Source organism: Aulonocara sp. 'chitande type north' Nkhata Bay, linkage group LG10, assembly GCF_057382095.1.
Source record: "Aulonocara sp. 'chitande type north' Nkhata Bay isolate Kocher_YH1m ecotype deep benthic linkage group LG10, A_spYH_male_GT1.1, whole genome shotgun sequence".
Taxonomy (NCBI): domain Eukaryota; kingdom Metazoa; phylum Chordata; class Actinopteri; order Cichliformes; family Cichlidae; genus Aulonocara; species Aulonocara sp. 'chitande type north' Nkhata Bay.
In genome coordinates this window covers 29,692,663-29,704,229 of record NC_141353.1, presented here as the reverse complement: position 1 = coordinate 29,704,229, position 11,567 = coordinate 29,692,663, and the positions used below count along the sequence as shown (strand labels likewise).

At 39.1% G+C, this 11,567-nt stretch overlaps 1 protein-coding gene across 1 annotated transcript; it reads left to right on the top strand.

The window, feature by feature from the left end:
* Nucleotides 1-2,699: 2,699 nt before the first annotated feature.
* Nucleotides 2,700-10,283, top strand: slc35f2 (solute carrier family 35 member F2). The gene is made up of 9 exons (XM_086309448.1): nucleotides 2,700-2,834; nucleotides 3,330-3,429; nucleotides 3,836-4,008; nucleotides 5,257-5,384; nucleotides 5,852-6,011; nucleotides 6,289-6,445; nucleotides 7,614-7,666; nucleotides 7,786-7,940; nucleotides 8,909-10,283. The coding sequence occupies exons 2-9, from the start codon at nucleotides 3,341-3,343 to the stop codon at nucleotides 9,113-9,115; spliced, it is 1,122 nt and encodes a 373-aa protein (XP_086165574.1). The 5' UTR covers nucleotides 2,700-2,834; nucleotides 3,330-3,340; the 3' UTR covers nucleotides 9,116-10,283.
* Nucleotides 10,284-11,567: the final 1,284 nt, after the last annotated feature.

Below are 11,567 nucleotides of genomic sequence, written 5' to 3'. Positions count from 1 at the left end.
CAAGATCATCCTGAGGAAAAAAGAAAAGCTTGGAGAAATCAAACCTACATTCTTTGAGTAAGAATGTAGGTTTGATTTATAAAGTGAAGTGCTGGGGACATTTCCTATCCTGTACTTAGACACATTATACTGTTACTGTATAATACTTTCTCCACTCTGGTGACCATATAGGAAATATGACCAATTAAACATTTGCTGCATACCTCATGAATAAACAAACCCGCTAATAGCGATAAAACATTACTTTTTATACAAACTTCTGTGTTGTCTACAAATGTTTTATATTAATTATAGCCTACAAATGAAGCGGGAAAATAATGAGAAAACAGGAAGAATCACAGGCGAAATGTTCACCACTCTAATAAACACATTGCTGCATATACTGGAGGTAGAAACTTTTGGGTTAGTGTATTTCTGTTCACCTCAAATGTATTTCAATTCCAAAATTCCAATTTGCAACAACTGCCTGGAGTTACTTTATATTACAAAGTGAGAACCCTAAAATCAATCCCTTGATTTGGATCTGAGTTGGTCACACAATGTTGCTGTGATCACAAAAGCAGCAAGACAGCAGCTCTTCTTCCTGCGGCGCCTGAGAAGATTCAGATGAACTCCAGAATACTAACAAACTTCTATCGAAACCATTACCATTGAAATTATTCTGACTGGCTGCATCACCACCTGGTATGGCAACTGTAATGCCCTGTACAGCAAAGCTCTGCAGAGGGTGGTGAGATTAGCACAGCGCATCACCAGGACTGAACTGCCAGCCATGCAGGATCTCTATAGACAGTGCTGCATGAGGAAGACACAGCGGATCCTCTCTGATCCCAGCCACAGACTTTTCACACTTCTGCCGTCTGGCAGGCAGTTCAGGAGCATCCAGACCTGCACTAGCAGACACAGAAACAGTTTTTACCCACAAGCCATCAGGCTTTTGAACTGCTGACACTCTTTACACACCATTACACACTCACTACAATTACAGGGCTCTACACACTGTCACTTCAAAAAATGCCACTTAAATGCTCATTGCACAAGTTTTTGCACAACCGGTAAATACTTTTGCACAAACTTTAAATACCAACTTGTCTTAAATACTCTAAATATTAATACTTTTTCTCTCTTGTATTATTATTATTATCATTATTATTATTATTACTGCTATTTTCATGTTATTTTCTTCTTAATATAACTGCACACTTTCTATATGGTCATGCAAAACTGAGGAGCACGAGCCAAAGTATTTCATTATGGGTAAATGTAGCTACACTGTTTATCTGGACATAACAATAAAACCTGAAACCTGAACTTGAACTTTTCAGCAGCATTTGGTGACAGTGGAGTAGAAGAGCTCCCTTCCTCTCCTTTCCTTTCCCTTCCTTTGCTTTCCTTTCCTTTCCTGTCTTGCCAGAAGACATATCTTGCAGGACCTTGCTACTTGTCAATGGTCTAGTTAAACATGTCTTGCATTCACAGACTTTTCTTCTGATAACAATACCCCAAGTCTTTCAGGATGAGGGATAATGCCACGCAGCAGCGGAATGGCCAGGGGACATAGGAAGCCATGGGAAGAGTGTCTGTCTCCAGAATCCAAATTAGGATCTCCTTCCACACCAGAGGAGCCTGACAGCTGAAGACTCTGCCTCCCATTCTACTTTTACAAATGCTAGGAACCACAAGTAAGCCTTCAGGCTGAGAGTAAAGTGCTCTATTGGGATAAAATGATACTATACTAAAGTACTATATATACTTTAGGGTATATGGACCAATTCGGGGCTTTTATGTGAGGAGAAGGATTGGAGAGATTTCGCAGGTCTTTCCTCCCTACTGCTGTCGGACTCACAACAAAGACTTCAACTGATCAAACACACACATCCACACATGTGTAATAGCAATAACACTAAGTGCAATACTTTTTTCTCGCATTGTTGTATTATACTCAATTGTATATAGCATTTGTATTCTATTTTATTCCATTGTATATTGTATTTTATTTTATTCTATTCTATTGTGTACAGTATCTCATAGATATATTATTCCAGTGTTTTTTCTCAAATTTTTCTATGCAACTTTGCACTGTCCACTGCTGTAACAAAACAAATTTCCCACACGTGTGGGAACCTGTAATAAAGGTTATCTTATCTTATCTTATCTTAAAAGGGTTTTAAGAGGAAGCAAATGAAGAGAGGCTAATACGGAAGAAATATAATCTCTGTTTCTAGCCTCTGCTAGTAGCCTACTTTTGTCTGCTCGTCTGTCTGGTTATTTCCTCTTTGGTTTTTTCGGATCAGCAACTTTTTAAAAACATAAAGTGTGTGTTGTTAGACTCACATGCTGACTTCTGCAAAAAATGTGGAACATTATGTGGAACTCGGGAACAAGGCATAGAGATGCAGTGCTAGCCCATCAGAAAAATCAGAAAGGCAGATCTCCACACCGCATGCCACAAGTACGCGATCAGCAAGTAGGACTTTATAAGCATGAAAGTTTCCGTAAACAACACTGCCAAAGCATCAATGAGCAATTTGTACAAATATACTAATAACAATAATTCATCCCTAATAAAATACGTTTTGTGTTATTTTTTTCTGACTAAACTAACTGTAATTATCCTCTTTATCAGCTTAATAAGTTTGACTGCACTGTGCACACGTCACCTAGAATTCGTTGCAACCAATCAGAGCGTAAGGGGCGGTCCTACGCGAACACGAGGTTAGTCCTGTTCATCCTGGTTGAGAGGTGTTTCCGCGTGGACGAAGATTTTTTTCTTCCTGAATAAACATGAAATCATCACAGCTGGAGGATGTCACCACAAAATTGAACGTCAAAATGTATGTTTTATTCATATTCATTTACATTCATGGATTAATTCGCTGTTTTGTTAGCTGTTTAGCTAATGGAGTGTAATAAATGACGCAAGGTTCACCAAACTCCATTTGAAAAGTTTAAGTTTAATATTTCTGTACTTGCTACTAATTATTTATACCTGCTTTAACGTAACTAAGTACGTATTACGAATCATTACGAGCTACACTACAATTCGGGATATTTATTTTCTAACTAAAGCATGTAATAGTAAACCTATCAGCGTCGACGCCTCCAGTGTACACAAAGCTCGTAACGAAATATATATATATATATAACCGGTTTTAATCACTTCATGCAATGTGTTTGTACATTAACCTCAGTCCTTTGGAGATTAGGTGTCATGCTCTGCTTGGGCAGTCTGATGAAGATACTGAAAGCGAAAGACACTAATTCCCAATTATTTTTCTTCCAGCTTTTAATCTTGCTCGGTGTCCATGTCTTTATGTCTTTATGTTTAGCTCTTAGAGAGATGGAGGGGCCCGTGGAGGAGAGATTGTGTGGGAAAATGAAGATTGGCTGTGGTTTGCACAGATACAACCTGAGAGATGTTTTCACGTGGTGAGCACAAATCTAGATGTGTAAATCTCGTTTTTAGCTACTGTAATGTATGTTGTATCAGTGAATGTAACAGGCGTGGAATCACCAGGGTTGTAAAAGAACTAGAGAACTTACATCCACATTTTTTCAAGAGTCGAATGGTTGAATGAGTTGAATGGTTGAACAGCATACATATTTAATGACTGTAAAAACAAAAAATCAGGTGCACAAGTGTTTATTTATTTGGGATTTTCTCTAAACCACACAGTGTCAAGAGTGCACATACAGCTGAATATACAAATATATGCATCCACCCCTACCAATATTCGGTTAGATGTCCCTAAGCAAATTGCAAGTTGGAATATCATCATGACATTCACGACAGTGTTTTTCTTTTGATGCATGATTCGTGTTCTTCACTTACCAGGAGTCTGCTGAAGACTATACTCATGGGTCAGGTCCTGTCACTGCTGATATGTGGGACAGCAGTCAGCTGTGAGTACCTGACTCATGCCAAAGTGGAGACACCCATGCTGCAGAGCTTCCTCAACTACGCCCTCCTGCTGTTCACCTACACAACACACCTCAGCACCCGCACAGGTCAGACTGTCATGCTCTCAGGATATTTGACATTCTGGCTGCTCTCAGTGAGTCACAATAAGTAAATGTTTCTCTGTAGCATCAATCATACTGATGAACCTGCAAATTTATGGTAAAGTAAGCTGATTTAGCGGGAAAAGGAATAGTGGTGAGACCACAAGAGTGAACTTTAAAGGAGATGTACAGTATTAACCTCATTTCCAGCTCCATGCTTTTATTTTTGGAGTAGCTTTGCCTGATTCACTGTTAAAAAATAATCCTTCTCTGTCACATCAGCCCCTCATGTCCTCCTCCTTTTTGCGTACAGAGGGTTGATGTGACAGAGGAGGCGTTTAGGATAGGATGAGATGGAGGCAGATGATCCACTGTGATGACCCCTAAAGGGAGCAGCCAAAAGGAAAAAAAAAAAGATTTTATAAGGTACTTGGTGCCGCCTCTTAGATCATCCTCTGTCTGAAACAAGCTGTTTAAGCTCCTCCCCCTTCAACACAACTTTCTTCTGATTGTCTGCCTATCGCAAGCAGAAGGTTTGAACCACAGATGATTGTGACTTCTGTGCCTGAAAATCTATAGTATCATATTATCTGCTCTCACTGATCTCATAAAGAGCAGAAAAAACAAGGTTAAGTCTGAGCGTCTGGCTCACAGAGATCGCCTCATTATTTAAGACTTGTGTCATCCGAGCTTCCATCCTTGTAATATAGCACAAAACAAGGTAAAAGGACAATAGGCAATAAACTAAAATTCTGTGCAGAGTTCACAGAAGCTGCAGTGTTATGTGATGATTAATTGTCCTCATGTTGCTCACTATAAGCATATTAGCGGACAGAAACAAATATTAGTACTAGAGCTCTTATTCTGAAAATCCATCTTTTATCGTAAACATAAACTGTTTACATATACACATTAATTAATTACAAATGGATACAAAATATTTAGCAATGGAGCAGAATCACGTTGACGTCATAATCGTATCACGTAACCACTATTTGAATGCAAATAAATGAACATTATCCAGGTTATAACACAGCACAGCATCAACTCCTCTAAAAGGAAGCTTAATTTAATTCCCTTTGTTTATAATATCCTTTGAACAGTGAGTAAAATAAGATCAAAGGAGCAGAAAATAGCACAAAGGAGTTAATGATTCACAGTTTGTTCAGATCACCAAATGTATGTGTAAAGCAGTGTTTAGATGTTTAAAGGGTCTTATGGACCATTTGAATTCAGTCTGATGTGTTTCTTCAGGTGACAGGAACATCCTACAGATTTTAAAAACCAACTGGTGGAAGTATTTGGGGATGGCTATAGCAGACGTTGAGGCGAACTACGCAGTAGTGAAGGCGTACCAGTTTACCACGCTGACAAGTATACAGGTAACAAAAGAGTGTTGTCAGTAAAGACTCTTCTCCTGACTTTGCTTTGAACACATGTATAGTTTGGTTAACCAAAACACTTCACTGGGCAGCAGGGGGCGAGCCTGATGCTGCTCTCCTGATGAGCTTATTGTCTTAGCTGCTAGTTTGAAGTCTTGTTGAAATAAGTGCAATGTTTATTTTGTATGTAATGATACTCTATAGACTCAAAGAGGGACATAAAACAGGTGCTACTATGTGAACGTATGGTGTTTCTCACTTTCTCAGTAAAATTCTCCCATCTTGGTGTAAAAAACACTCTGGGTTTACAGCCGAACTTGACTATTTTTTAGTCAAGTTTGGCTGACTTCACATGGTAGGAGGTTATACTAAAGAGGTCTGTTTGTGAGGAACAAGCTGGCTTGCATGAAGTGCAACATGTCTTTTGCCCTCATGTTAACGCCTGTTTGTCACTGTGTGTGTTTCAGCTGCTGGACTGCTTTGTGATCCCGGTGCTGATGTTACTTTCTTGGTTTTTCCTGAAGACTCGATATCGGGTGATCCACTTTGTAGCTGTAGCAGTGTGTTTGTTGGGGGTGGGGGCCATGGTAGGAGCTGACATTCTGGCTGGAAGAGACCAGGGATCCAGTAAGAACATTTTCCTCAGTCAAAGTTAATGTCAGACTTTTTTGTTTATCCTCTTGATGCATGAAGGCATTCAGACAGCCAGTATCCTCATCTGACTAAAAACAAACAAACAGGCAAAAATACATTTATCACTGTAAAAGATTCGTAACACAGTCAGTGTAGGTTCATATTAAATAATTCCTCAGTGTCTGAGAGGCAGATGTTGGTATGAATTGAACTGAATTAAATTGGAATTGTGCCTGTGTCTTATACTAACTGTCTCTTTCTCTCTGTGCAGCCAGTGATGTACTGTTGGGCGATGGGTTGGTCCTGCTCAGTGCCGTCCTCTACGCCATATCCAACATGTGCCAGGAGCACACAGTGAAGAACCTGAGCAGAGTTGAATTCCTGGGCATGATGGGCCTGTTTGGGACTCTCATCAGCGGTGTACAACTGTAAGATATTGTGTTTTTCTGCACCACTGACACAGCAGGTAGTATTGTTCTGTACTGTTGTTACAGAGTAATGACTATTGTTGAGCCACTATTAATGTGCTAATATCATTAATATAATGTGAATAATGTCACTTTTTTGCCATCAGATAATATACATCACAGCTCTCTGCCAGCCCACATTGTTTAATAGATGAACCAGATGTGTCTTAAACCTGAATTCCTTTTAACAGCCAGCAGGGGGCGATAGCTGTGTTTCAAAATCCTTTGGGTCTTTCCTCAGATCTTAGACAAGCAAAGGACCTGACCTTCACAAACACTTTGATTATTTTTGGACTGGGTCGCTCATTTAAAACATTAAATCCATTTTATGAATTTAAGTCATTCCAAGAGTCAGAAATGAGAATTACCCACAGTTTGCTTATTTGCTAGCAACTTGTGTTTTAAAATTTTAATCTGGTTTCAGAACAATAAGAAGGCGAGAGCAAAAACACATAGATGAGACCATGATAGACACTATAGAAGATGTTAACAAGAATAGTTGGAAAATGGAAAATTTTGAGATTATGATTGTGATTTTAGCATCTTTTTTTCTTATACTTTCTATGAATTTCAGTGATATCTGTGTGAGAAGACCTTGCTTGTTGAGCTTTATTTAAATTTAGGTTGTGGGTATATGTATGAATATGGAGGATTTGAGGATGACCAAGGCTAGCACCAGTGTTAACGTGAATAAAACAAATTAATAAAACAAACAAAGAAACAGGAAAAATGTGGGTTTTTGGTGGTTTTAGTCAGTCGATAGGTGGTTGCTAGGTAACACAATGATGTCACAATATACTACACATACTGAAGATTTTGTGGATATATATTAAGTGTTTTGAAAGTTAAACAGAAATCAAAATCATCCTCTTCTTAATACATGAAGCTACAAACAGGTCATTTTAGGCCGCTGGTAAGTGGTTGCTAGGCAACATGATGATATGATATCTTACATATAAGGACCTTCAGGAGCCAGTTTTGGTTGCTCAACCTTTACTCATGTATAATGAGTTCAAATGCAAACAAATATTTTTTTAATCATGTAATACCTAATAGTACCTAATTGTGATGCAATACCCTTTATTAATGATGTTCCCTCATCATTTTAACTTGTTGCTTATTGTTGCAGAGTTGTGCTGGAAACACGTGCAGTAGGAGAAATCAAGTGGGACGTTCACATCTGTGAGTTCACTTTCTGTACTGTCATATTAAACTGCAACATAATCACATTTATAGAAGCGTCTCTGATTTTAATATCACTCCACTGCCTCTCACTCAAATCTGTTTATTGTGTTCTGCAGCCATGCTGTTTGTAGTCTACACCTTGTGCATGTACGCTTTATACAGCTTCATGCCTGTAGTGGTGAAGATGACGAGCGCCACAGCAGTGAACCTCTCTCTGCTCACTGCTGACCTCTTCAGCCTCTTCTGTGGCCTCTTTCTCTTCATGTACAAGGTGAGTTTGTGATGTCTGTATGTATGCATGTCAGTCCTTAATGAGAGAAATGAGCGATAGCTCTGCCTTGTCTCGCAGCAGCAGGAAATGCAAATGATTTATTTGGTTAGTTAAAATATTTATTTTGTGCTGAACCAGTTGGTTCCTACTAGAGCATGAAAAACAAGATGACAGGCACATGACCAGTGAGAAATATTTAGAAAATCAAATAGGTATATTGTTCAGTAAAATAAATGCTAGGAGTGCATTTAAATAAGGGGGTAATGATTTCCTGTATCTGACCTTGTGGCAGTAAGTCTAAGGCTGACGTTAGAGAAAATGTTCAAGCAGCATGCCCAGTAAATGATGCAGAGGATGGTCAAGATCCCTGTATCATCCATTATGCATCAGCAAACCCTGTCATCCCCATAGCTCCTTAAGGATTCGATACGTTACACAGGGTAGTAGAAGTGTGATCAGCTGATGAAGATTTTCTGTAAGATTTATTCTAAAGTTGACTTGACAAGACTTGCAAAAAAGAAGGCATTTCAACTTGCATAAAAACCAATAAACAGCAAAAATTGACTTTTTCACATGACAATAGGCTGCCAGTCAACCCGGGGAGGGTTAATGGATATGTGAAGGTTGGCTAGGATTTGACAGAAGAAGAATTTTGTGTTCTTGTTACTGTTGCTTGGTTTTTAAATGGGTTTTTTTCTTTTGGAAAGTTTTGACCTCCTAGAACTGTTTTTAGTTCAGAACAATGCAGAAACGGTCTGAAGTCAAAACCCAACCACAAAGTACACAAGGTAGATCATAGTTGTTTAACTGTAGCAGGTGGATTACAACAGGAGAGGACGTACACCTGAAATACTACACTGCCCACAACAACTCCATTTGATTAATGACAGTGGAGGTATAAGCAAAAAAGGCCTCACACATGAACAAAATCCTCTAGCGTTAATCTGTGTCCCTGTTGTGTGTCTCAGTTTTCAGCCCTGTACATCGTCTCATTTGTCGTCATCACCGTGGGTTTTATCATGTTCAACGCTGTCCCAACATACTCAGTTTTACCCGAAGAGCCTACTGAAGCATCTGATGACCCCGAGGCTCAAAGCTCCTCAGACCAGCTGCTGCTGTCTGCAGACAATGACACTCAGAGAACCGAGACACTCACAGCCAACGATACACCATGACTGAAGAATGACATCTTTTTTCCCCTACTGTAGGTCAGTGGATAAAGGCCAGTTTTACTCTTTTTACTTCAATATTGTTACAGAAGTTGAGCTTTTATGCACTAAGCCAGAGACTACCTGTGTGTGCTCAGTTCAAAATAGATGAAGAGAGATTGAGAGGTCAAAAAACCGTGTGGCTCCACTCTCTTCTTGCCAAACTTCCTGTCTGCACCAGACTATCAGAATAAAAGTATACATTTTAAGCACAAGAAATCAGACTGCATCTAGGGTCCTACAGTTGTATTGCCACATTTTCATTAATGCTGTAGCATTTTTATAGAATATTGCCTGTTGCTTCCCTTGAAGTTGTCAGAGTTTTACAAAAAGGACCTATTGTGTCTATTTTCAGTTCCATATCTTTATTCTTTAGCTTGGTGTGATCCACAGTTCAGAATCATCCTTTTTTAAAATCTTATTGTGGGCGTTAGCACAATGCTGTATAAATGAAATTGGATTGAACTGAATAGCACAGCCCTTCACTTCATCCACTGTCTAAAACAAAGTGTTTAGGCTCCTCCCCATTTAAGCCAATTTTCTTCTGATTGGCTGCCCCTCAGAAACAAAGTTCTAACAACTGGTAGGCGGAGCTTCTGTATTCAGAGTCTTTGTAGTGTACCTGGGATGACCATGTTAGGAGTACCTCCTCTGATAAACAGAGCCTTAATTTAGACTTTAGTTATTTTTAATTTGAGCATATTAACAGAATATCATCACAGACAAAAGGAAAGCATAATAAGTCCCCTGTAAGATTTATTTTTGCGGTTTTCTCCTTTATTTAATAAACAGAGAAAAGGGGTTAAAGAGGGTGGGTCAGTTGAAGTCAACTTTCACTCCCGCTGCTGTTTATTGTTTGATTATTGATTTTTGTTTGTTTTCTTTTTTGTTTCATAAAATGTCACCATATTTCATGTTTTGTTTTTGTTGTTTCTTCACCTCTACAGTCTACAGTTTTACATTCCTCTGAGTTACATGGCTGCATGCAGACAAATGACTTAGCTCATTTAGTTGTCTCCTCTGGTGCTGTTACAGTTTTTATACTCATGTCATTTGGCAATCTACAAACTGCATCATGGCTTTCTTGCACCCAGAGTTTTACTTTTTTACTATTAAAATATTTTTTGAAATTTTCTTTGTTCTTGTCTTTTCTCAGTTACTTTACTTTAAAATGATTTTACAGAAATGAAAACATGTAAGTCTATCTCAGTCCTGCATTAGACAAATGATGTGTGGATATTCTATCTCTTGATTATGCACTCACTGTCCTCTTGTTTAGGTATATTTGTTCCCATCTGCGGAAGTATCCAATCAGCCAAGCACATGACAGCAACTCAACCCATTTAGGGATGTAGACAGGGTCAGGACAACCAAGTTCAAACCCAGCATCAGAGTAGGGAAGAAGGGTGATTTAAGGGATGTTAAACACCACATGGTTGCTGGTCTCTCGTGGGCTGATCTGAGTATTTCAGGAAATGCTGATTTCCTGAGATTTGTTTTCCACACAACCAGCAAAAGGTTTACAGAGTCCAAAAAACAAATATTAAGTGAGTGGAACCTTCGTGGGAGAAAATGCCCCACTGATATCAGATATCTGCTTCCAGATGATAAGAACAGTTACTCAAATAACCTCTTGTTACAACCAAGGTATACAGAAGAGCAAAGCACATCAGACCTTGAAGCAGATGGGGTACAGCAGTAGAAGACAGCACTGTGCCACTGGAGGCTAGAGTTCATATAGGCTCACAAAAATGGGAGAATAGAAGACTGGTAGGGTCAGAATTCAGTCATCAAATCTCAATTGATAAAGTACTGTACCTTTGGGATGTGGTGGAACAGGAGATTTGCATCAGGGATGTGCAGCCAAAATATTTTCAGCAATTATGTGATGCTAATCATGTTAATATGACCCAAAGTCTTAAAGGAATGTTTCTGCCTTGAATTCTGAAAGCAAAGGGGAGTTCAGTTGGGTTCTAGCAAAGTGCACCTAATAAAGTGGCTGGTGAATGTAATTTAACAAGAATGTGTGTGTGTGAAATATGATGTGGAAATATGGCACGTGCTATAATTTTGCACATGATATAGGAAAGTTGATCTGGTTATGTATTCAGTTTAACCAGAACAAGAGTCCTTAACTATGTCATGACCTTAATTAGTAAACAGTAACATGGAAGCATACTGATCAGGCATAACATTATGACCACTGACAGGTGACGTGAACAGCACTGATTATCTTGTCACCATTGCACCTATATGTGGATGTTACTTTGACATGTACCTCCTACCTAAGCATTGTTCCAGACCATGTACACCTCTTCATGGAACCTGCACTCCCTGATGGCTGTGGCCTCTTTCAGGAGGATAATGCACCCTGCCACAAAGTGAAATGGTTCAGGAATAGTTTGAAGGCAACGGCAGT

Coding starts and splice junctions, on each gene's coding strand:
- slc35f2 (XM_086309448.1), top strand. CDS start 3,341: ATGGAGGGGCCCGTGGAGGAGAGATTGTGTGGGAAAATGAAGATTGGC. Junction 6,446..7,613: donor CTCATCAGCGGTGTACAACT/GTAAGATATTGT, acceptor TTATTGTTGCAG/AGTTGTGCTGGAAACACGTG. Junction 7,941..8,908: donor TCTTTCTCTTCATGTACAAG/GTGAGTTTGTGA, acceptor TGTGTGTCTCAG/TTTTCAGCCCTGTACATCGT.